The sequence below is a fragment of the Somniosus microcephalus genome, chromosome 2, assembly GCF_052327205.1.
Source record: "Somniosus microcephalus isolate GS21.2 chromosome 2, FLI_Smic_1.0, whole genome shotgun sequence".
In the NCBI taxonomy this organism is placed as follows: Eukaryota; Metazoa; Chordata; class Chondrichthyes; order Squaliformes; family Somniosidae; genus Somniosus; species Somniosus microcephalus.
Window position 1 is genome coordinate 135,082,293 of NC_140988.1, and position 26,817 is coordinate 135,109,109.

Here is a 26,817-nt window from a genome sequence, read left to right on the forward strand (position 1 = left end):
ATTGTGTTAGGGATTTCAGACACAGAACATTGCAGTTCCAGTTTGCTGTGTCGCACCTTCTAGGTTATGCATTCAAAATAATGAAAATTTACCTCTCCTATTCTATTTTTGTAGGTACATGAATTTTTTTCCTATCCCTTCCAACGTGACCACAGACTTTTTGTTTGAGAAAAGTGCAAACTACTTTCACTCCGAGGATGCTCCGAAACGAGCTGCAGCCCTCTTGCCAAAGGTGAAAATAATCACCATTCTCATCAATCCTTCAGATCGGGCCTACTCCTGGTACCAGGTAACCTTGACAATTCTGCATGCTTAGGCTGATGTTTAACACCCTCCATTTAACTAAAGTTGCAGGAACGCCTTTGAATTTTTCATTTCTTCTGATGTCCACAGCACCAGCGAGCCCATGAAGATCCAGCTGCTCTTCGGTATAGCTTTTATGAGGTGATCACGGCAGGTCGGCGGGCTGTTCCCGAGCTTCGGGCCCTTCACAATCGGTGTCTGGTGCCTGGTTGGTACGCAGCTCATATTGAAAGGTGGCTAACGTACTACCCTACTAGTCAGGTGAGCACTTAAACAGGCAAGAAGCACCTGTTTTAATTGCATGTGACATGTCATTTATATTCCAATAATGTTTTATTAAGCTCTGTGTATTTTTCAATCTCCTCTTACGGTGGAAGAAACTGGCATAGCCAGGGATGCAGAGCTCCTGCTGAACTTAACGGCAGGACCTCATTATCATTTTTTTCCCACCCTGTAGCCGGTCGCATTGACAGCCTGGTCTGCGGGCAGGAGGGAACACCAGTGGCAGGAGGCTGCAGCTGAGGACCTTTGGGGACAGTCCCTGGCAATCGGGAGAGGGGGAGGGAGCCAGTGATCGGGATGGGGGAGAGAGGTCGGCAGTCGGGAGAACTGGTGGGAGAGGCTGGCGATGGTGGCTGGGGGAGGCTGAAGGCTTCCTTGAGGGGCCGGTGGGAGCACTCCTGCTATATTTAATGTTCCGCCTCTCAACAGCAGGACACCCAATACCTGCTGCCGTAAAAAAGGCGGCGAGCAAGTGTTGGGAACGCACTTCCCGTGTTTAACTCTTTACCCCACCCCTCGACCCTGTCCCGCCATCATTGGGGTTAATATTGAGGTGTTTATTCCTGCTACACTGTCAGGCAGTATCTGTTCCTGCAGCCATTTTGCTCTGGTTCTGTACTCTGGCTAATATATGTGTGTAGAAATTGAACCTCGTTGTTCCTTTCTTATGGGCATTAAATGAACGCACGTGGGTCAATTTTGGGGACCAATGTTCGGCGCACCAAGGGCACCCGAAAGACGTCCAACCCGATATATTGGGTTGAGCCATTTTTCACGCGTTCTTGGTGGACACCTAAAACATTCATTCGGTCCCTTACATATGGAAATGAGGGGCCGAACAGCTATTTTAGGCACCATCTACCAAATTGGATTGTGATAAGAGCAGCAGACATCGGGCCTCCTAAAGGTAAGCTTTAAAAAGACAATTTGAAAAAATTGTTCCTGTGAAACCAGGAGGTGCAGGAGTGCATCCTCAATTCTATAGTACTCGCGATCGGCTCCACCCCTTCTCCCAGGACTCAGCTTTGGGCTGCTGGCATTCGTGCTGATTTGAGAGCTACCTCTTATCAATTCTGTCTCGCTTAAACCCAGCAACTACAGACCAGTCAGTTTCACCTCGGCAGTGGAGAAGCTTTTAGAAACAATAATCAGAGACAAGATTAACAGTCACTTGGACAAATGTGGATTAATTAAGGAAAGCCAGCACAGATTTGTTAAAGGCAAATTGTGTTTAACCAACGAGATTGAATTTTTTGATAAGGTAACAGAGAGGGTTGATGAGGGCAATGTGGTTGATGTGGTGTACAATGTGGTGTTAAAAGGTGTTCGACAAAGTCCCACATAATAGGCTTACCAGCAAACTTGAAGCCCATGGAATAAAAGGGACAGTGGCAGCATGGATACGAAATTGGCTAAGTGACTGGAAATAGAGAGTGTGGTGAACGGTTGTTTTTCAGACTGGAGGAAGGTATACAGTGGTGTGCCCCAGGGGTCAGCTCTAGGACCACTGCTTTTCTTGATATATATTAATGACTTGGATGTGGGTGTACAGGGCACAATTTCAAAATTTGCAGATGACACAAAACTTGGAAGTATAGTGAACCGTGAGGAGGATAGTGATAGACTTCAAGAGGACATAGACAGGCTGGTGGAATGGGCGGACACGTGGCAGATGAACTTTAACACAGAAAAGTGCAAAGTGATACATTTTGGTAAAAAGAATGGGGAGAGGAAATATAAACTGAAAGGTACAATCCTAAAGGGGGTGCATGAATAGGGGTATATGTGCACAAATTGTTGAAGGTGGCAGGGCATGTTGAGAAAGCAGTTAATAAAGGTTACGGGATCCTGGGCTTCATGAATAGAGGTAGAGAGTAAAAAAGCGTGGAAATTGTGATGAACCTGTATAAAACACTGGTTCGACCTCAACTGGAGTATTGTGTCCAATTCTGGGCAGCGCGCTTTAGGAAGGATGTGAAGGCCTTAGAGAGGGTGCAGAAACGATTTACGAGAATGATTCCAGGGATGACGGACTTCAGTTACGTGGACAGACTGGAGAAGCTGGGGTTGTTCTCCTTAGAACAGAGAAGATTGAGAGGAGATTTGTTAGAGGTGTTGAAAATCATGAGAGGTCTGGACAGAGTAGATAGAGAGAAACTGTTCCCATTGGCAGAAGCTTTGAGAACCAGAGGACACAGATTTAAGGTGATTGGCAGAAGAACCAAAGGCGACATGAGGAAAAACATTTTTTCTCAGCGAGTGGTTAGGATCTGGAATGCACTGCCTGAAAGGGTGGTGGATGCAGACCCAATCATGGCTTTCAAAAGGGAATTGGCTAAGTACCTGAGGGGAAAAAAATTGCAGGGCTATGGGAAAAGGACGGAGGAGTGGGACTAGCTGAAGTGCTCTTGCAGAGAGCTGGCATGAGCTCGACGGGCCGAATGGCCTTCCTTGCTGTAACCATTCTATGATTCTATAAGTACTAGTGGAGAAGTTACCAATGAGGATTGGGAAAGAAATTAATCCTAGCCACAAAGGAGCAGTCAGCATTCACAATGCCACACCACTTGATCCATTCCTTTGTCTGTACTAAGAGAGGCAGGGCAAATTTGATGTTGTTCTTATGCCTCCCTCTGTATGTGGAAAATTTGCTCTGATTCACGCTCTCTTTATGGTACAGTTAGATAATGGGTACCAATTTTACACATGTATGATTTTGATAGCTGCTGCAAAAGAAGGCTAAACAAACTTCCAAATATATACTTGCACCACTCACTGATCAAGGAAATCAGAACTCTGCCCCATGTGTGCCCGAGTGGAGCTCTGCTCACAACCTGTGGGCCTAGAAATGCCCTACCTTAGTGCCGGATTTCTTTAAAAAATGGCAGCCGCTTCTTGCACGGCACACCGTTTTGGTGAGGGCCATAGCGTTGCTGTTGCCTGTGATGTGCCTCTCAAATTCAAATGAACAAGTTGTGATGTCAATCGGCGTGCAACGCCTGATTTGATACCATAACTGCTATTTTGGACGCTGCCGCTTGCCATAACGTCTTCTCCTAACTACGCACGGAAGAACGTGCGTGTAGCAGCCCTGCTGAGATGCTGTCAGGGCTTCTTAAAGGAACACACACATCTTTCAGGTAATATATTTTGTTGAAGTAGTGGCTTGGTGCAATACATTTAAAAAGTTGTTAAACTTGTGTAGGGAGTGCTGCTGGATGCTTGCAAGGCTTTGGATGGTAAAGGAAGGCCACTGAAAAAACAGAAAATGCAGGAAATACTCAGCAGGTCAGGCTGCATCCATGGAAAGAGAAACAGAGTTAATGTTTCAGGTCGAGATGCTGCCAGACCTGCTGAGTATTTCCAGCAGTTTCTGTTTTAATTTCAGCTTTCTAGCATCTGCAGTATTTTGCCTTTGAGAAAACAACTTGCTCACAGTCCTGGGGGGCACATGGAAATGAAGCATTGGCAGCAAAGAGGACAAGTTGCTCGCAGAGGGAAGCAGCAGAAGCGGAAGCAGCAGAAGCGGAAGCAGCAGAAGCAGAAGTAGCAGAAGCGGAAGAAGCAGAAGAGGAGGAAGCAGAAGAGGAGGAAGCGGAAGAAAGGATGCAACCCAGACAGCTCCTTTCTGGCTGGGATATCTGGGATGGAATCATCTGCCTGCGGTAGCAGTGAACACAACCCCAATTCCCCTTTCAACATTTGTCCCACACCTTACCTTCCCTCTATTATTGACCATCACAGTGTCCTCTTGGCCACGATGCTGAAATAAAAGCCACCACAAAGCAAACTTTCCAATCCAACTTTGTCCATATATGCATCCAAGATTACATCAAGAAATCAACTAATCACCCTCGTGCATTCCCTTAGTGACTGTCTTATGTGTGCCTTTTATTATGTCCGTGTATAATTGAGACACGGACTGCAGGAGTTGATTATAACAAGTCTTTACTGAATGGAGACAACCTGGAAACTGAAACTACAGAAGCCTGCTAGGGCCTTTTATACAGGGGTGGTCACTGCTGGTACTGCAGTCTGAGACCAGTTACTCCCTTAAAGGTGCATACACAACAATTCCTCCCCTTTTAGATAAACAGTACATAACATTCATTTAACAACTAAATAATAACTAATTACAATTACAATTACGGTTGCTAGATACATTGGTTGAAGTTAAGCAATTATAAGTTCAGTCTTTGAGGAGGCTTCCTGATTCTGTCTGGATAACGCCTCTTTGGGACATCAGGTTCCTCTGGCAAGGTTGCGTCGGGATCAATGTCGTTGTTTGGTTCGTCTGCTTCCAATATCACCGATTCTGCGGTAGATGCAATTGGTACTTCGGTTTCATCGCCAGGTGTATCAGATCGTGGTGTGGAGTTGAGGTTTTCCAGTGACTCTAGAATCTGGTCAGCATGGCGTCTTACAATGCTCTCTCCAACGTCCACGGTATACATTAGAGGTCCTTGCCGTGTACAGATCGTTCCTGGCTGCCATTTCTCTGTGCGGTAGCCCCGGGCCAAAACTGGTTGACCTATCTTAAAACTCCTGGTCGGCCTTTCATTCATATTCTGAAACTGCCTGTTCTCCACATCTCTTCTGACGTTTGGCTTAACCAAATCCAAGCGGCATCGTAGTCTTCAATTGAAGAACATCATGGCTGGAGTTTGGTTGGTAACCGCATGTGTCGCATTCCGGTAGGCAAACAAGAAGTTATCCACCTTGTGTTGTAGGGGTATATCTTCATTACACATTGCCTTGATAGCCTTCTTGAATGTTTGAACAAACCTCTCGGCCAATCCATTAGTGGCTGGATGATATGGGGCGGATGTGTAATGCTTAACACCATTGTTCTTTAAGAACCTCCGGAACTCTTCAGACACAAACTGTGGTCCATTGTCAGAGCAAATCTGTTCAGGCAGCCCATTCCTGGCGAATATGGTTCGTAAGACTGTGATAGTATTTTCTGTGGTGGTTGAGGACATTTTTATTACCTCTGGCCACTTTGAATGTGCATCCACCGCAATTAAAAACATCGAGTCCATAAAGGGACCAGCAAAATCAATGTGCACCCTTTGCCACGGAGATGAGGGCCACTCCCATGGATGTAGAGGGGCTTGTGGTGGGGCGTTTTGGACCTTCTGGCATCCTGTACAGCTCTTGGTCATCTCTTTGATTTCTCTATCGATTCCCGGCCACCACACAAACGCTCTGGCTAAGTTCTTCATTTTTACCCCTCCCAGATGACCCTCATGAAGCTCATTGAGCACTCTATCCCTCAATTTGGGTGGAATTACTACTCTGGATCCACACATCAAGGTTCCTCTGCACACTGACAGCTGTTCTCTTCTCGGCGAGAATGCTGGCAACAGTGGTTCGCCATGTGCTGGCCATCCCTTCACCGTTAAATCATAGACCCAGGAGAGTGTCGGGTCATTTCGTGTTTCCTTTTCTATGTTTGCATTCGTCACAGGTAGACATTCGACTATGGTCGAGTGGAATATCTCCACTGGATCCATTGCTGGTGATTCTTCCACCATCGGCAACGGTAGGCGCGACAATCCATCAGCATTCCCATGCTGTTTAGTTCCTTTGTACTCGATGTCATATTGGTGTGCCCCTAGGAAAAGGGACCACCTCTGTAGCCGTTGTGCCGTCATTATCGGTACGCCCTTCTGAGGGTTGAAAATGGAGACGAGAGGTTGATGATCAGTTAGTAGAGTAAATTTCTGACCGTGCAGGTAGTGATTGAACTTCTTCACCCCCCACACCAGGCTGAGGGCCTCTCTGTCAGTCTGGGCGTAGTTACGCTCGGCTGAAGTTAACGAGCGTGACGCAAAAGCTATCGGCCTCTCTGAACCATCAAGGAATTTATGTGACAGTACCGCCCCAACACCGTAGGGAGACGCATCACACGCCAGTCTTATCGGTAGTGATGGGTTGTAGTGAGCCAATACTTCTCTTGAAGTGATTAGGTCCTTACTCTTCTGAAAGGCCCGCTTACATTCATCGCTCCATTTCCATGCTACTCCCGTTCGTAGTAGGGCATTCAGTGGATGCAGAATTGTGGACAAATTCAGCACAAACTTAAGGTAGTAATTCACCAATCCGAGGAATGACCTCAGTTGTGACACATTTTCAGGCGCTGGAGCCTTAACTACCGCTTCAATTTTGTCAGGGGACTTATGCAACCCCTCTTCATCAATCACGTGGCCACAATACGATATCTGTTTCTTAAAAAAACTTGCACTTAGGGCGATTGGCTCATAGCCCATGTTCACGTAGTCTAGTGAGCACCTGCTCTAGGTTGGCAAGGTGTTCACTGTCATCTTCACCTGTCACTAGGATGTCGTCCAAGTAACACTGAGTCCCCGGAATCCCTTGCAGGACTTGTTCCATCGCTCTTTGCCATATCGCCGGAGCTGATGCTACTCCGAATACCAGTCGATTATACTGGTAAAGACCTTTGTGAGTGTTTATCGTGAGATACTTCCTAGAGGATTCTTCAACCTCCATCTGCAAATATGCTTGTGCTAGGTCAATTTTTGTAAAACGCTTCCCTCCAGATAGTGAGGCGAAGATATCTTCTATCCTTGGAAGAGGATATTGTACTGTGTGAAGGACTGGGTTCACCGTCACCTTGAAGTCCCCACAGATGCAAACCTTCCTTGGCTCCTCAGACTTATTGTTTAACGTTTTCTTCATGACAGGAACGATGGGTGTCACCCACTCGCTCCAGTCTACCTTAGATAACACGCCTGCCTTCTCCAGATTCTCCAGCTCTGCCTCGACGGCTGGGCGAATTGCATATGGTACCGGTCTTGCTTTGAAAAACTTGGGAATTGCATTCTCCTCTATTTTTATCGAGGCGGTTACGCCTTTAAGAGTGCCCAGTTCTTGTTGAAATACCTCTTTGGCGTCAGCTAAGATTGTTGACAATCGTCCAGGAGTGACGTCGTCATCCTTTTTACCAGCGACCGTCAGTGCCTGAATGGAGTGCCAGTCTAAACTTATCTTTCTGATCCATTCACGTCCCAATAACGGTGGTCCACCATCTTGCAGAATGTAGAGATACAATTTCCGTATTTTCTTGCCGTTGTACTCGACAGGCACCCTTATTTTTCCTCTGGGGTATACTTTTTGCCCTGTATACGTCCTCAAGACAATGGATGTCTCTCTCAAGGGTATGTGTGAGAATAGCCGCTCGTAGTCTCGTCGATTCATGACGGTTAGAGCTGATCCTGTATCCAATTCCATTTTGACTTGGGACCCTGCTATCGTGAGGGTGACCCAAATGGTTCGGTGATCCTCTTTTGCGATTACGTTGTGAAGTTTGAGACAGCTTAGTCTCTTGTTCCCGGATTCACTATCGCTCATCTGGTCTTCGGAACTACTGTCCGTCATCTTTTGTACTTTCCTGTACGGTTCCTTAGTAGCCTTTTTGTTGTCGTTGGTCTTCTTCCCAGACCTGCAAACTCGTGCAATGTGTCCCATCTTTCCGCATTGCCTGCATATTTTGTCCTTGGACCAGCAGCCCTTCTGGTAATGGTTTGTTCTGCCGCAGCGATAACATTTAGCAAATCCCCGTGTCATTTCGTGGGTGCCGTATTCCTGTGGCTTTTGTTGTATTTCCGCAGCTCCCCTTGCTGCTGCTTCGTACGATACTGCCACGCTGAAAGCCTTATCTAGCGTCAGCTCTTTCTCTGAGAGTAACCTCTTCTGGGTTCCTTCACTCAGGAGTCCACAGACAATTTAGTCCCGTAAGGTATCTGCCAGTCCTGCTTTGATAGCTTGCATAGTTCCGTAAGGTAATCAGCATTGCTCTCATTTTTATGCTGATTTCTCCTGTGGAATTTAAATCTTTCTGCCATCAGCAGCGGTGTAGGATTTAGGTGTTCCTGTAGGATAGCAACAATTTCGTTAAAACTCTTCGCCTTCGGTTTGGCTGGAGTAATCAGGTCCCGCAATAGGCCGTACGTTCTTGCGCCCATTAAATTTCGCAATACCGATGCCTTTTTCTCATCGGCTATTTCGTTTGCCTCGCAATATACCTCGACTCTTTCCACATACGTGGTCCAGTCTTCTATTGCATTATCGAAGGCAGTGATATCGCCAGTCTTTGGCATCTTGAAAATCTAAGATGGCGCCTCCCGTGCTTTGCCTTCGTCCCCGATTGATCAAAATGGCGCCTCCCGCGCTTTCCCACCGCTGCCGCTGCTGCCAACGCTGTTGCTGGCGATTATATTTATTTTACTATCCTGTAATGGCGACGCCCTATGGTCTTCGCGCCTCCCCGATCGCTGCTGCCAACGCCGCTCTCCGCTGTATTTTTATTTTTCTATCGCGCTTCAATATTTGCTCCGTTAACTGAAGAACCGTTCCTGTCGTGGAGCGGACACTCTGGGACACTTCCCTCCCTCTTCTTAGGTCCAAACGCTGCCCGGCTGCGAAGCACCGGCCGCGCCCTGTGTGCTCCCCCCCTCTCTCTCTCTTTGCTTCCCGACTCGCTGCCCGGCCCCGTTGCAGAGCCACCCGATCGAGCTCTAGCCCGCCGCAGCCCAGGAAGGATCAGTGCACTACCTGCCACCAGCCCGATTAGCTGGGAAACCACAGACTGGAGACCAAGCCTGGCTCTCGACAGTCTCTCCTGCACTTTTCAATTCGATGATTTGGAGGGCGGTTGCCCACGGTCGACGCCCGTTTCTCGGGTTTCTTTGGATTATTTGTTTTTCTTTCTTCTGGCTTCGACCTTCAATAACGTCATCTGAGGTGCTGCCGAGTTGCAGGTAAGTTCGTTTCTTACTCGTCGCCAGTATTATGTCCGTGTATAATTGAGACACGGACTGCAGGAGTTGATTATAACAAGTCTTTACTGAATGGGGACAACCTGGAAACTGAAACTACAGAAGCCTGCTAGGGCCTTTTATACAGGGGTGGTCACTGCCGGTACTGCAGCCTGAGACCAGTTATTCCCTTAAAGGTACATACACAACACCTTTGCCTATCCTAATGATTTCATGCAGTGTTAGCCCAGTGGCTGCAGCATGGCTGGTGGATGGCTGCTGATTTTCAGTGGGGGACACTGCAAATGGCCTTGCTGGTCGACCTTGAGGAGCTGGTGGGTGGGTGTATGAAATCGAGTGACTGTGTTTCTTCTTCTTCACTCTCGTCTCCCTCTTCTTGGTCAACCATTGGTTGGGCAGGCTGGATTTCTTGGGTGTCTGAAATGAGGAAGGCATAATGTTAGGGTTGTGGTGAAGGGATAGTGGGAAAGCAAGAGATGTATGCTTACACCATGTGCAGCTTGTCCATCAGAAGAGATTGTGGGATGAGTGGAAGTGGGATGTGAGAAGGAGGATAATGTATGAGGATACCAGCATCTTGTATTCTTTCAGCCCCACTGCTGGCCAAGGGCTCAGCCATGCTCCTGCCAAGAATGGCCAGCACCATCTCTTCAAAGTGGGTGAGTTGAAGCTAGGAATGTGAGGTGTGCCTTGTGTTTGGTATAATTTGTTGGTAGGTGAGTGATTGGGGTCATGCACTGAGCAGTTTGTGAGGCTAGTGGTGCAGTTGGTAGGAGATGGCTTTTGAAGATGCATTCACTGACCTTGACCAGTGGCCTGAGGTCATGAAACTTCTTTGGACACTGGAGCCAGGTGGTGGGGCCGACACTGCTGGCAATGATGGCCTCGGTGATCTGGTCGCACATCCTTCTTTCTAGAGGGCCTCCTGGTCCCCCTGTGGGTAGTGGACCTCTCTTGCAGTGTTCACCCCCCTGCACAAAGCTGGAGTGCTGCATGCGAGACATTGGGTGCCCTTTCCTAGGCTTGTTGAGCCATTTGTGTTAGTGCTAAAGAACTTTTAACATTTTAGTTACATGCAGAAGGAAGTTCAGCTTTAAGAGCTGAAGACTGCTATTTGGAAATTATTTTAATTTTTTTTCAGAAGGCAGTTGAACTCTTAACAGCTAAAGGCTGTCTACTTTTAAATTATTTTTATTTTTTTTATTTTAGAAGGCAGTCCCCTTTTAAGGGCAAGAGACCACTTTCTAAAATGACAGCCTAGTTTTAAGAAAACGCTGCCTCGTTCCAGGGACGCTACGGCAATGCTACATTAGGCCTCCTGCTGAGCGTACCGCCTGAAGCAGCGCGTTGCACGGTAGCTGTGCACTGCAATCATTTAAATCAGCAGGCAGCACCAAACTAATGGTGCTGCCTGCACTCTTTTTTACTGGCGTGTGTTAACCTCGCCCCTCGGTGACACTGCCCGTTTTCAGGCTTTATCGGATTTCTAGGCTGCAAACTTTCTGGTGTCATAAAAGAGTTGACTTTAAGTTTAAAAAAGTTAAAGTGGCTCCCCTTGGAGTTTTTTAAGTTTTAATTTTAAAATTTGAAAAGCTTGCCTCCCACCCCAGTTAAAATTGCACCACACCTAGTACGAAGTGGCATGACAACATCTTCTCACGCCTGACTATTGCCACCAGGTTTAGCTGCATTCAAATTACAATTCTTGTGTTGGGAAGCAAAACCTGTTTTACATCAATGGAAAACGTGCAATATAACTTTATCAAAAGCAAAATGCTGCGGATGCTGGAAATCTGAACTAAACACAGAAAATGCTGGAAATACTCAGCAGCACAGGCAGCATCTGTGGAGTAAGAAACACAGCTAACGTTTCAGGTCTGACCAAAGGTCATCGACCAATATAACTTTATACCTGGCAAGGAAACAATGCAATTGTCATTTTAACAGCTTCAGGCACCTTATAGCCAATTATTATGAAGAAATTAAAAATTTACGCCAGTAATAGTTATAGCTTTTGGACAGACAGGATTATTATTTGCCAGCCCACACACAGTTGCTACATCAAATACTGTCTGCTCGTCAGGAATTAACAGATTTAAGTTGGCTCTTCTTGTGGAATTGTGAGCAGCATATTTTTTGTCAAACCAGTGGCAGTAAATTCACTACTGCTTGCCAAGGGGAAGTCTAACCTAAGATAGCAAACAGCTGAAGTCTTAGCCACACTGTATCACCTCCCCCTCACCACGAGTGTGTAACAGCCATTTAATTCAGTATGCTACCAAATGACAGCCAGATAGATGTGGATAGTTATATTTTATTTATATTCTTACTTTGAATTTGTGTTTGTACTTTAATGATTTATTGTCCAGTAATATTATCTGACTGAAACTGGTTTTAGTTACACATTATAGACGGGCACAAGCTGAGGACTGACCCTGCTGCAGTAATGGATGGTGTGCAGAAATTTCTTGGAGTTTCCCAGTACTACAATTATTCTCAGGCCCTGACGTAAGTTTATAATATATGTACTCAATTTTTATGATTAAATGTTTTATTTATATTGTAGTTCTGATTTTGCATGGGGCTTCACTGCCTTGACAACAGTGAGCATGGGTTATAAACTCAGGGGTGCAGGCCCACACGCCCAATTCCCAGTGCACTGCATTTTGCAGCAAAGTAAAATGGCAGCAAAAGGATGTAATATATCAATTTTATCATTAGGGCTCATGCTCAGAAAAAAAAATCACCTTCCTCAGACAAGCTTCCCCCCCAACTAGCACCTCACCCATATGAGTACGTGACTAATCCATTGGCCTGGCTTGCTGAAATAGGATTCTTAAAGCTAGGTTTTCACAGCAAAGGTTCATACTAAGGTCGCTGTGTTTTTTCAGCAAACTTTGACGTTGAGTTACATTTTGTCTCTCTGCACTCGTTTCTGTCACTGCGGAGGACACCATTTCTGCATGAGACCATTTTTTTTTCAACAAGAAGTTTCCACGACATAGTTACTTGCCATTTTGTAATTGAAGTTGCAGCAAACAAATTGCAGAGCATGGGACTTCCTATTAGGGGCCATCTGAGATTCCTGATTTAGATGATGAAGACTTGATGATGAAGTACACAAAATGGAAGTGTGCTGCCACCTGAGTTAAACTGACCATATCAATTAGTACCCCAGGATCTGCATTTGTAGACTCCAACATTCCTACCTGAGTGTGTTAGAGGACCCCTGTCTTCACCAGCTTCGTTTCACTAGAAGGACTGACACTGAGCTGTAACATTTGCTCTAGGATGACCTGCAGACAACTTTCACCGCAAGGTCAGCTCTTTCCCTAGCTGAGAAGTTTACCACAGCGTTAACACGTAGTTCATTTCTTTTTATGTTGCCTCAACTGCCATCTTACACTACCCTAACATAGATTGGTATGTTTTACGGCCCTTCCTAACAAAAACTGTCCTTGTAAAGGAGAAATAATATGCACAAAATGTATTAAGTTATACTTAAAAATGGAAGTCCTCTAACGGTTACCACAGTGCTTCCGCTTGGTGTTCTTTAAGGTGTGCCTCAACTTCCTAGTGCTACATCTCTGCACCTTCTCAGTGGGAGAAGCAGTGAGAAGGCCCTGGATGCCGATTTTCTGGCATATACCAGTATGGCGGGCAGTGCACTTCCAGCTGGTAATCAAGATCCACTTCCTACCCGCCATATTGGAGGCTTAGGAGACATTTAGTGCCTGAAAAACAGGCGCTGCGCAGCCAAATTTCTAGGCCCATGTCTCTCCAGTCTTTACTCAAAACTCAGACCCCTGCCACAAGAGATCAACCTTGTGGTTTCTTCTCAGTGCTGATGCCGGTGCTTCAATGTGTCTCTCATTTCTTGGCAACCAGAATTGGACATGGTACTCAAGGTGCGTTCTGAACCAAGCACCGCACAGTTTGATCACATCTTCCTCTGACTTCTCTATGTAATTCAACATTCTAACGGAATTTTTGATTGCTCTTTGCATTGGCTAGACATGTTGCACATTTGAGTTCACTAACATTCCCAAGTCTTTTGAAAATCATCTTTAGCTGTTTCAAATCCAGTCATGAAGTATGTATGTGACCCATTTTTCTGCTTAAGTGCAGTACTTTCCAATTTTTTTTATTCGTTCCTGGGATGTGGGTGTCACTGGCAAGGCCAGCATTTATTGCCCATCCCTAATTGTCCTTGAGAAGGTGGTGGTGAGGCGCCTTCTTAAACCACTGCAGTCCCTGTGGTGATGGTACTCCCGTAGTGCTGTTAGGAAGGGAGTTCCAGGATTTTGACCCAGCGACGATGAAGGAATGGCGATATATTTCCAAGTCAGGATGGTTTGTAACTTGGAGGGGAACTTGGTGTTCCCATGCACCTGCTGCCCTTGTCCTTCTAGGTGGTAGAGGTCGTGGGTTTGGGAAATACTTTCGAAGAAGCCTTGCCAAGTTGCTGCTGTTCATCTTGTAGATGGTACACACTGCAGCCACGGTGTGCCAGTGGTGGAGGGAGTGAATGTTTAAAGTGGTGGATGTGATGTCAATCAAGTGGGCTGCTTTGTCCTGGATAGTGTCCAGCTTCTTGAGTGTTATTGGAGCTGCACTCATCCAGGCAAGTGGAGAGTATTCCATCACACTCCTGACTTGTGCCTTGTAGATGGTGGAAAGGTTTTGGGGAGTCAGGAGGTGAGACACTCACCACAGAATACCTAGCCTGTGACCTGCTCTTGTTGCCACAGTATTTATGTGGCTGGTCCAGTTAGTTTCTGGTCACTGGTGACCCCCAGGATGTTGATGGTTTTTAGTGATGGAAATGCCGTTGAATGTCAAGGGGTGGTGGTTAGACTCTTGTTGGAGATAGTCATTGCCTGGCACTTGTGTGGCGCAAATGTTACTTGCCACTTATCAGCCCAAGCCTGAATGTCATCCAGATCTTGCTGCATGTGGGCATGGACTGCTTCATTTTCTGAGGAATTGCGAATGTAACTGAACACTGCAATCATAGGCGAACATCCCCACTTCTGACCTTATCATGGAGGGCAGGTCATTGATGAAGCAGTTGAAGATGGTTGGGCCTAGGACACTGCCCTGAGGAACACCTGCAACAATGTCCTGAGGCTGAGATGATTGACTTCCAACAACCGCAACCATCTTCCTTTGTGCTAGGTATGACTCCAGCCAGTGAGAGTTTTCCCCCTGATTCCCATTGACTTCAGTTTTACTAGGGCTCCTTGATGCCACACTCAGTCAAATGCTGCCTTGATGTCAACGGCAGTCACTCTCACCTCACCTCTGGAATTCAGCTCTTTTGTCCATGTTTGGACCAAGACTGTAATGCATTAAATATAATCTGCTGTTGCTTGACCCATTCATATTTTGTTTAAATCATTCCGTAATTCAGAAAATGCCTCTTTTGAATCCACATCTCCTCCTTGGAAGTCACTGGAAAATTTTCCCATATTCGCGCTTCCAGAAGGTTTTTTGATACGCACACTTCTGGCCACCTTGCTAGCAAGCAGAACTTTCACTATAACAAAAATGCCTATCCCCTTTAATGGCAAACAACTTGCCAGATTTCCGCACCCCCACCCCACTCCTCACTCAATTGCTAGCCAGGTTCCCTTCACCTATTTTTCTTGCACAGGGAAGATATTAAAATAGGACAAAAAATGGCTAGCCTTGCAAAGTTTGATGAGGGCAGCCCTCCTTACTTTTAGTGTAGGTTTGCCCACACCTTGGGCAGGTACAGCCTTGGTTCTGCTGACATTGCAAGAGCAGGACTTGTATCTCACACATGGAGACAAGTTTACTGAACCTGGTTTAGTTCCCCATTACTGATTAATGAAAGTGCTTGCATGAAGGGCGTATACATCAACTGCAGCTCAGTCTAATTGATGCTCCTGGAGCCACGAGACCAGCTAAGTCCCTCAAGCTGCTAATCGCAATGTAGTGCTTGCCACATGGTTACAGTCTTCAGACCCCTCTGGCTGTTAGCCAGTGAAAATGGGGATCAGTCGTACACCCAAGCAGACCAAATGTTTGTCTAAAGGAGACTGACTTAATCAGACCATTGATTTCAGCTTTATAGGCAGTATTTTCTCAAGAATAATTGCCCTACTTTGGGCAATTTTCAGACAGGGGTGGAAAATCGGTCAGTGAGACATTACACAGGCTCCTTGCCAGTATTGGCCACTTCTAGGATTTTCTACCAGAACTGACATCAGATGTTGGAATTGACTGCCCCAAAACAGGCCGGCATATTCAAATAAGGCAACAATGACGTATTGGCATCATTGGTTACATTTTCTGACATTACTGCATTAGCAATGCCCGGCACTAGTAATGCCAGCATTCAGCATTGCTAGGGAGGGCAGAGAACATTTAAAAATTAAATGGCCCAACCCAGTGAGTGCAATCAACCAGAGTACAATCAATGTACTCTATCACACTGGCAGATGTTGCTGTTTTCATCCCGGGAACAACACCGGGAAACATCACTTCAAAAGAGGTTGACTTCAGGAAATTTGACAGGGTCAGTGGTGGGGCAGTTAAGTGGACACAAGTTCACCCTGGCAAATAATGTCAGCAAAAGTGACACCAAGGAAAATTCCAGCATATATATGGTCCTCGAGGCTCAATGGTATACACCGAAGTGTCACACAAAGACAGAAACCTTGAACACTTAATGTAATATTTGCACTGTTATTTTATTACACAAGGGTTATAAAATAAATTCTAATCTAGCTATTGCAATAGTAGTTTAAAAATTTGAAAAGGAAATGAGAAGGGTAAATTATGAAGGGAGAGAAATCATTAAAAAACTCAAATTAACAATTAGTAGTGATTTATAACAGAAACATTGCAATGAGAATTAAAGAGACAAGGTCCATGGAGAGGGCTGATTCATAGAACATTGTAGGCATTTATTGGCATTGTGTCACTTCTGCAAGATTCATCTTTTTGCTGTCATTTCAGATATTGACATTAACTTATCCTGAATAGCAACTGCATATCTTCAAGTTTTGGATCATGATACAGTAGTAGTTATCCAGCAGAAATTCTGGAGACTAAACCCATTCAACTGAACTCCACTTCCTTTTAAACAGCTAAATACACTTTATGGATAAGGCATTTCCTAAACAGATTTTGTCAAATATTTTCTTCCTGTTATAGGTAAGATAAATATGAAATGAGTATGTAATAAGCAGTAATGACCTACTCCAAATGGTGATTTGATGCAATTGCATGTTGTGTTGAAGTAGATTTATGTACTTCTTCGCTTTAGCTTTTAGTGTAAGAATAATCCCTACTGGGATTATGTAACTGTAGCTAATATTAGTAGCAAATGGCTGAGAGGGTGTCTTATGAATTTCAGGTTTGATCCACAAAAGGGCTTCTGGTGCCAGTTGCTTGAAGGAGGGAAGACAAAGTGTCTGGGGAAAAGCAAAGGCAGAAAGTATCCAGCAATGGATTTAGAGGTATTTCTGTTTTTTAAAATAATCCAGCAGCCTAATCCTAATACAAATTTAATGCAATGTTACTTTAATTTACATCACAAACTCTTGGAACATCATGAATCCTCATGGGAAGATTTTCCAAGTCCTTGCACAGCGTGAAGACCTCAAACGCCACAAGTGCACATCAGAAAATCGTAGACAGCAGACCTGTAGTTTTCTGACGCACCACATGCGAGGATTCAGAAAATCTACCCTTTGAGTACCGAATGTACTTGCAGCTTTCAAAATGCCCAATTTTATCGTGTTGCCCATATCAGGAGCTGAATATGTAAAAACAGAAAATCATGAAACATATTTCCACACGTAGTGCTTTCTGGATAATGTATGATTGGTATTTCTTTGCTTAAGAAAGTAGTTGGTACGAAACTGCTAATGTCAAACTGTAATTTTTGGAGAACTGTGCATGTGTTTACTCAAATAAGCTCATTGAGCATTGCAAGAGACTGATGAGTACATTCATTTGACAGACCTCGTCCTAGTTTAACCTGTGCATCTATTCACCACATCAGTCTTTTAAGTGTAGGCATTTAATTGGCTGGAAAAAGTGGTCTTTGAGACCAGTTTTCACCAATAAAAACCCCAGCTTTTCCAAACTTGCACCCATCTCCATAGAGGAAGAGATTAGGAACAAAATTGAATAGGTTAGATTAACTAGAAAAACATAAACTGCAAGGTAAACAGATAGAAAATGAAAAAGATGTGGGAAAAGTGGGAAAAATAGGGATCTCGGAGTGAGCAGAATTAGTATATTTGGTGTTTGTTTTAGTTTTTATTATTATTCATTCTTGGGATGTGGGTATCACTGGCAAGGCTGGCATTTATTGCCCATCTCTAGTTGCCCTGAAAAGGTGGTAATGCAACTACATTGGTGTGGGACTGGAGTCACATATAGGCCAGACTGGGAAAGAACAGCAGGCTTCCTTCCCTAAAGGACATTAGTGAGCCAGTGGGTTTTTACAACAATCCGACAGCTTCTCGGTCACTTCTTACTGATACCAGTTTTTTTATTTCCAGATTTTTTATACTGAATTCAAATTCTCAAACTGCCATGGTGGGATTTTAACACACAGTCTGTGGATTATTGGTTTAGGCCTCTGAATTGCTAGTCCAGTAACATAACCACTGCACTACCATACCCATATATTACAGTAAATAAAACTGTACCTGATATTTTAGTAGCTATATTATGGTAAAAATAGTATTATTTTCAGTGTGTCCGTTCAAGAATAAAGAAACGAGCCTAGTTGATCCAAGAAGACAGGAACTTTCTTGGATCTTCCAGTAGTTTCAATGTTAATATCCTCTCCCGCTCCCAATCTCCTACCCGCCCTGGACTTACTGCTGGCCTGGTGCCGGTGTCCCTACCGACCGACTTACAGTTTCTTCCCGACCGATGCACTGTCTCCTGGAGCGCCATTAGAGCAATTTTGCGTGGTCCTCTTGTGCATCAGTTTGAGTGCGCTGGGCAATCTCAACAATTTCTAGGCCCAGATTTGAACCTCTAAAAATAATGCAAAATCTTCACATGGTGTATTAAAGTTGCATGCATTCACTTTCTGGAATTTTATGTACTTAGTAGCATTTGCTGGGGAAAAAAATTATTGCTTTATAATACGTATAAATCAATTACATATTTGCACAACTGCTGTTTTTAGGTATGAGATATGTATATTTGGATGAGTCGGAACATGAACTGCTTGTTTAGTTTTAATGTTGTATTTCTTTTTGTTCCTCTTTGTAGTCTAGAACATTCCTCTCAAGATACTACAAGGACCATAATATTGAACTGTCCAAGCTGTTCTATAGACTGGGTCTGCCATTGCCAGCTTGGCTGAGGGAAGAGCTACAAAAAGTGATGAGATAGTTGCTGTTGGAAAACTGGAAGCAAATAGCAATTTTCCTATTATCAGTCCCAACACTCAGCTCCCACCTCCTGCCCCCTCCCAAGCCAGGAGTGACTGCCAAAAAAAACAACTTTCTACTATACCTCTACAAACAGAAAGTATTCGTTAATCTTTCCATATGCTGGCATGTGGTATTGTAAAGCTGACAGCACATGGGGAAATGTGGATCAACAGCCTATGGCTGAGTTATATGTTTAACTGGTGACATTTAGTCAGGGTTCAGTCTGAGCCCCCCCACCCCCCACCCCACCCCCTCCATCTGAACATTGATTAACTATTGTAAAGACAGAAAAATGTGACTGTTTTTGTAAATGAAACCAGTGCAGTGCTGGTTAGCTGTCTGGTACCTGCAGTGAAAACAAAATTGCACTATGTTACTTTTACTGCCATGCATTTAAATTAATCCAAAATCATAACCTCGCCATTATAAACTTGTGCTTTAAACTCACTGGAGTTTCCAATCATTTTGGTTTTGGTTATTAAATAATGACAGTTTAAACTGATTACAAGCTATCCACTGCATAATTTGCCTATGGAATAGTATCCTTTCCCTACACTCACGTAAACACATCTGAGAGGGAAGCGTGACTGATTGAACTGACCGTAATTAAAGATTGTTGTCTGGTTTGGAGATTGTGTTTCTCAATATAATCATCAATAAAAATTGCTCCACCCAAAATAAAACCCCAACAAACATATACAAAAGAAATAAAATTAAAACAGGCTTGCAGGCTTGTAGCAGCTGCTGGAAAAACCTTTCCTTCTCTGTCATGATGGAAACGTCACTAAGTAAGTGAGATACGCTGAATTTGCAGAATATCTAAATGGCAGTACCTTCTCTGAGCTATGTGTAATTGTGCTGGATGATCAGTGTCTCTCCCTCTCTCTTTCTCTCTCAGACACACATATACTTGCAGCATTATTTGAATGACTAGTAGTCCTGTCATTTTGCCTCAGTGATGTGTCTTTCCAGAAGAGCAAAATGTGAATGTGAGCATTGTAGAAAAGAGAAAGTTTTGGGCACACGACATTACAACATATAAGTTTGGACTGTGGACACTTCTGACTCAGACACTGAAAAAGTGAAAATACATATCTGGTTTTTTTTGGCCTCTTTAGACTTTTGATGAAGTAATTGTGAAGTGACATCTATTGGGGGTGATTTTTGTCTGCATGCGGTAAATGGGCAGGGGGGCAGGTACTGCAGCTGCCCAGAGGAGTCAGTGTGGGACCCATGCAATTTTCGGAGTCAGCCCTCGTTATCATGTAATCACTGAGCTACCAGAACAAAATATGGTTGCAATAGGCACCTCGCCAATCTGGAGGTGGGACAGTGGGTGGTGCAGCTGCTCGTCAAGGGGCTGCAGCAGCTTAGAGGGGAAGTGTATTTTTCATTGGAAACAAAAAGAAGCAACACTGTGGGGCAGCAGGTAACATGAGTACTGAACCTACAGCAACGTGTACATAAGCTTTCAAATCCGTTAAGGTGGAAAGCCCACAAGCGACTGCCAGAAAAATGCTCCTATAGCTCCAACCAGCTTTACCTGACAGCAGCTGAGGATCCCTTTAAGGTTTGCTGGAAATGGCCACCTTTCAACTTGTACCACCTGTGGTTGGTGGGCGAGAGCAGGCACTGATGGTAGTCAGACAGGTAGAGACAAAATTGGCCTCAGGGTCTAAATGATGCCACTTGCCTCTATTTGCACGTACACATGAGGCTCCTGCCCATTTCTGATGGGAGCTCTGGCCCCCGGAATTCAAGTCTGTCTGAAAATCGGAACATCAAAGCAGCGGTAAGTCGGCGCAGGCTAGCGGCCGCTTCCTTTTGGTTCTGCTACAGCCAGTTCTTGAGCACAAATGGGGTAGTAGCAAGACGAATATCACCCCCATTATTTCTTAAATGCCCACTGAGTCATCTTTGTTCAAAGTAGGGTCCAAAACTGTTTCAGATGAAGGCCGTGATGTTGCCTTTCACTCTTTCTCCCCAACCCTTCCCCATATCTCCTAACAACATTTCTAGGGAATAGCATTGAGCTTTGCTTGGATCTGTGATCAGTGTTTCAAAGTGGTCCCTTGACTGATGTGAGGGTCTCCAGATTCTTGTTGCGCTCCAGGGGAACTATGCGGCAATGAATCCATGTACCTGTACCAGCGCCTTGTTACACAAGCAGCAAGTAATCCAGTAGTAGCCACATAAAAGCATTTCTCCTGAGAATTCCCAGGTGTATGAACCCAGCAGAAGGAACTCATCCAAAGGTTACTTGAACTTCAAGCCTCAAAGATGAAATGTCCTCTTATTATCTGCCACAGAATCTGTAGTCCTACAGTGACACATTCTCAGATAAGCAACTGCAAAAAAAAACATAGATGCAGTTGCATTACCTTTGTGTAGTTAGTCTGTTCCTGGTCTGTCATCAACATCAATATAATCAACCAGTGGTCAAAGGCACAGGAATAATCTACAACACTCAAAATAGATGTATATTGTGAACTGTAGGCACTGACTCTCAATGTTAAAATGTGTTTTTTTTTGCTTCAGATATGTACATAATTGATGAATAAGAGATGTCAAATCTTTAATACTGTTATAGCTTGTTGCCCTCAGAAAGATAACTGCTAATTTAATCTGGTTCAGTCTCTTAAATTAGCTTACAAAATACAATAGTAAATAGCACAGGAAGCCAATAAGATTAAATTGTTTTCAATTCACACAGATTAAATATGTTTGGACAGTAACAGGGTAAAAGCTATGAGCTACGTTGAAAATATTTATGAGACAAAAATGGTTTGATCAATAATGTTTATGTCATTGAAATAAGAGACCTTATTTTATATTTTTTTACACTGTCTCAACACATTTTACATTAGTTACTGGTGCAGATGTGATTTCCCTGAGGCACAATTTTGTTCTGTTGCTACTTAAAATATATTTTTGGCACCGTGACAGAATTTTGTGATGTAACGCCTTTGGTTGTTGAAGGAAGGTGCACTGAAGTTACCAGAAGTGATATTTTATACTGATAGGGTAGGTGCAAGATTTAATAAAGAAGTTTTAAAATGCCGTCGTAGACACTGCAAACATTCTAGATTTTTTTTCTTACTTTTCTCAAGATCTCTTCTGCCAAAAGGAACAAGTGACTGCCCCCCAATTTAAATATTTACAAATAGTTTTTACATTGAAAACAATAAAAATTTAGCAGGAGTCATCTTTGACCAGTCCTCTATTCCTCCAGTGGTGCACTAATCAAGATGCCAGCTTTGGCAGCTTGTTCACGGAAAAGCCACCTTATCATATATTGGGCCATTTTTCCAATGTGTACTGGCTGTGGGGAGCTTCACCTGCTGAAAATACGTATCCGAATAGCACAGGCCTGCTGCTCGCAATTTTCCGATGTGCGATGCCAATGGGCGAGGATCCCCCAGCACCAGAGCAAACTTGCAAAAATGACTCCCATAAAATCAGGCCCAAAAAACACATCACAGAGTGGCACTCTTATAGACTGACATTACTGTCTTAGGATCTATATTTATGTCATCTTTTTTGTTGCTGCTTATAAACTGAGCCTTCCAACATTCATTTAGTCATTTTACACCATTAATCTTAATTGTTTGATATTAGTTTATTGTCTCATTCACATTGAATGAAATAAAAGCTGGAGAATTTTTCTCAAGATTTGAAAAATGGTGATTGATAGTTTCACTGACTTAAAATAGCATGCATCAGCCAGTGTAGGTCAGTCGGTCTTTAAAAAGCACTTTTTTAAAACGTAATTTCACTAAGCAGTGAATATTTAGCAATGATACATTCTATCTAAATACATAAAGCCTTGGTGAAGTTACTGAATGAAGGTTATACAGTTATAACACCAACAACAACAACTTGCATTTATATAGCGCCTTTAATGTGAGATAAATCTGCATCCTCCCTACCTGAAGCACATTAGGTGCAATTTAAAGATCCTGCACTCCCAGTGAGGGGCCATGCTCATAAGAAGTGCAGGTTAGAGAAAGGTAGATACAGTGATGCCCTATCTCTGACCCATACTCCTTGTGAGCCCAGCTCCCTACTGGGGATGTGGGATCACAGAATGAATCCTATTGTCCCTACTTATATGCCTCTCAATCTTGATCAATAACTCTTCGAGCCAACCCCCCATCCCCGCAAAAAGAAATGATGGTGTAATAGCAATTTTAGAAGTGGTTATAGAGCACATCATGTGCATTATTATTTCCTGGTGGCCTTTGGGCTTAATTTGGTACCTTTTTCAGCTTATATATATCTGTTAATATTTTCTTATGTAATTTGTTTCATATGAGGATTGAAAACAATTATAATGGTGAATTATTATGGTTGTAATCCATTACCAAAATAATATACTTGATTTTTGACTCTTGATGCTGCTTGCTATATCCCTTTTTTCAGCCTACCAATTAATGTTATATTAGCAGATGAAAAATATTCCTTTGCTATTTTAGCTGAAGTATTAATCCATTTATTTTAAACTGGTTAACACCTGTTTTAAAATCATGAATGTATGTCATACAAATGTGTTAAACATTCACCTGTTAATAGCAGCAACAGTATTTTCTATGTTTTGGTCTCAAAATGAATCACTAATAATGTAATAGTATAAAAATAGCTCTTCATTGCAGTAACTATCTTCCTGCGATCTTCTTCAGAAGATGACTGCCCACAGCACCGTAACCCTGTGTCATTTGCTGTCTTGTGCTTTTAGCTAGGATCTGAGCAACTTCTTTAGACCATATTTGGGAAGAAGTGCCCTGTTAGGTTCAGAACACAAGACTTGCTATGTTCGAAATGAGAAGTGCTGTTCCATTATCATTTTTCTTTATTCCTTCATCATATCACAATTATTCTATGCCATAATTAACATGTAACTCTTGGAATTTGTGTTCAACCAAATGAAACGTATATCAATGAGCTCATTGAATATTGCTATTTAGTTTTGTTTGAAAAAATCTTAAATGAGAACCTTGCCTTCCAAGCAAAACTGATACAACCAAGGATGAGATGGCAGATTTCAGCAATACATGGGGATAAATCAATTTATATATGTGGAACATATATTGGTGATGACGAAGCATAACATTCTATACTTACTCATCATTCATACATTTTCCTCTAAAACTAAAAAGTTAGTATACCCTAGAATTGCGTAAAAATATAAGTAGGCCATTCAGCAGATCAGTGCTGATCTGTACCTCAACTCCATTTACCCACCTTTGCTCCATATCCTTTGATACCCTTACCTAACAAAAATCTTTGATCTCAATCTGAAAAATTTCAACTGATCCGGCACCACAACCTATTCTGGAAGAGATCTCCAGATTTCTGCTACCCTTTGTGTGAAAATATGCTTCCTGATTTCACTCCTAAATGGCCTGCCTCTAATTTTAAAATTATGCTCTCTTGTTCTGGATTCCCCCATCAGGGGAAATACTTTATCTATATCTACCTTTCAAATCCCTTTATCATTTTAAATAGCTCAATGAGATCACCCTTCAATCTCAAAGGAATGCAAACCAAGTCTATGCAACCTGCTCTCATAACTTAATCCTTTCAGCCCTAATATAATTCTGGTGAATCTGTGCTGTATCCCCTCCAAGGCCAACATATCTTTCCTGAGGCAAAATACTGTGGATGCTGGAAATCTGAAATATAAACAGAAAATGCTGGAAATACACGCCTGACCTGCTGAGTATTTCCAGCATTTTCTGTTTGTTTGTCTTTCCTGAGGTTTGGTGCCCAAAACTGAAGGCAGTACTCCAGAGGGGATCTGGCCAAGGATCTGTAAAACTAAAGCTTTAATTCCTCACTTCTGAATATCCTTCACTACCACAAAGTATATCCAGTAAACTTGGATGAATGTTTGCAGGGGAAATAAAACATTCATCACTCTTTTCATTGACAAAATTAGGTGCAGGGTCAAGGTTTCTATGCTGGACAACATCATTGTGGGAAAGAGTAGGTTCAGTAATTTGAGGTAAATCAGGAAGTTTCAATTCAGTGACCCCATGCTTGTGTGTTAAGCCTGAAGAAAAGAGGGAGAGAAAGATACAGCTCTCCACAGTCTCGAGGCTCTGGGAAAGAATGGATTACAGCAGGCGACTGATTAATGATTCTTGAGGAGTGATTCCGCAATTTGCCACTTCCCGCTGGGAACAGCAATTGTAGGGATTTCCTGAGCTGATGCACAAAATATCAATACTGACCTTGCTAAGAATTCACTACTAAGTTTATCCTAATATCCAATATTCTGATGAAGGGTCATCGACCTGAAACGTTAACTCTGTTTCTCTCTCCATAGATGCTGCCTGACCTGCTGAGTATTTCCAGCATTTTCTGTTTTTATTTCAGATTTCCAGCATCTACAGTATTTTGCTTTTGTCCAATAGTTTGTTAATGTTTTGCAAAACATTGATACTTTTTCTAGGATTAATTTTGTCAGGATCTAATTTAAATGTAACAAATTTGGCTCCTGTGATACATCACAGTTTTAAAATTGCTGTAGGATGATTGTTTGGGTGTCTTGCTGCTAGTAATAGATCAGTGCCACACTGTGCTGGGCCAGTCTGGTTTTTTATTCCCAATAGTCCAGCAGCACAGTTTACTGGTATTGACATGGCACATTGGTGGAACTATGAAGTAGTGTGCAGGCAGCGATCAGCAGAGTCAATTATAAGAGTGGATATGGGATGAATAAAAGGGGAAGTAGAACCCTTTGGTGAGAAAGTGGATCTGCTCTATGATTCTAACTCTGAGATCAGTACATAAATACTGAGTACAATTCCATGTGTTGGAGCTGTCAATCACTTTGCGCATTCCAAACCCCATTTTATTGCATATATGACTTTCTACAGGGCAACTGAATGGAATTTGTCTTCAATTGACCATGAAAGCAGCTAGAGGTGTTGTGATCATTTATTTTTTGTGACAATTGTATATTTTTTTGCGTATTTAGTTTGATCTTTATCTTCATCCCTCTTTAACCCAGCATTATTTTAATCTGAAGTAAATTCAAATAATGTTCCAAATAAATTGGCATTATAAACAGCTATTCATGGCTCCTTATGTCTTATTCTGTTGCTGTCATTTACTAAAACTAAAACCATATAAGCAAATTAATTGCATTTTATATTAGACAAGTTAATTAATTCCATCAGTTATATGTTTTTCCTAAGTCTACATCCTAAATTCTGCACTTTGCCGTGACTTTTTTTGGTTTAAGCGTTCTAGTTTTGAGCAACATCATCAATGTTCTTTCAAGGCAGTAGCTATTCTGGCATAAGGTCTGTTATACACAAATGTGCTGTATATAAAAATGTGTATTTGCAGTCATGTCTGTGTGGTAGAGGAGTTGGGATCAAATCAAAATGTACTATTGAGACCATCAGTGTAATGCAAATAGGTGTGTATGTACATTAGACTATCTGGAAGTCAATTCTGGTACTCTATTGGTTTGTGTACTACAGTTTAATAACCTGTATCTAGTTTGATGATAAACAGCCCGTGTAAAATAAATAAATCAACTGTTTAATTTGATTCACTGCTTCCTAATTTTTCTTTAACTCCTTTGAAAAATATTGCATTGATAACTGTTCAAATGACAATAGCTTGAATTCACATTGTATTATTTGATTGATATGTGTTGAACGACAAAGTAGAGCTCTCCTTTAATTCTGTGAGTAGCTGAGCCACACAGCAGAACATTTCAATCCCCAATCTCAGCACCCCTCAGATCAGGAGACAAAAATTAGTCAGGGTTCCCATGGATGGCCCCGCATGTTTGTGGACATTGAGTGAGAACAACATCAGGCTCAGCTGTGAAGCCCTGTGCAGTTGAATAGCCTGCTGAAATTCCCTGTATAGGCTTCCACGTTTGGGTAAGGTACTGGAGGACAACTGATGAGACCGTACTCCAGCAAGGGATGTGTGCCTTTATGATAAGATGGGGAAGGGAGAAATGTGTAAAAAAG

At 43.0% G+C, this 26,817-nt stretch overlaps 1 protein-coding gene across 2 annotated transcripts in view; it reads left to right on the plus strand.

The window, feature by feature from the left end:
* The window catches only part of ndst3 (N-deacetylase/N-sulfotransferase (heparan glucosaminyl) 3), a 453,737-nt gene extending 427,354 nt beyond the window's left edge, over window positions 1–26,383 (plus strand). For both annotated transcript variants that reach the window (XM_085962751.1, XM_085962758.1), the window contains exons 10-14: window positions 115–289; window positions 394–564; window positions 11,785–11,894; window positions 16,774–16,876; window positions 18,657–26,383. In XM_085962751.1, the coding sequence (XP_085818877.1) occupies window positions 115–289; window positions 394–564; window positions 11,785–11,894; window positions 16,774–16,876; window positions 18,657–18,779 (682 nt within the window). In that variant the 3' untranslated portion in view covers window positions 18,780–26,383. The remainder of the gene's footprint in view (window positions 1–114; window positions 290–393; window positions 565–11,784; window positions 11,895–16,773; window positions 16,877–18,656) is intronic.
* The last annotated feature ends 434 nt before the right edge of the window (window positions 26,384–26,817 follow it).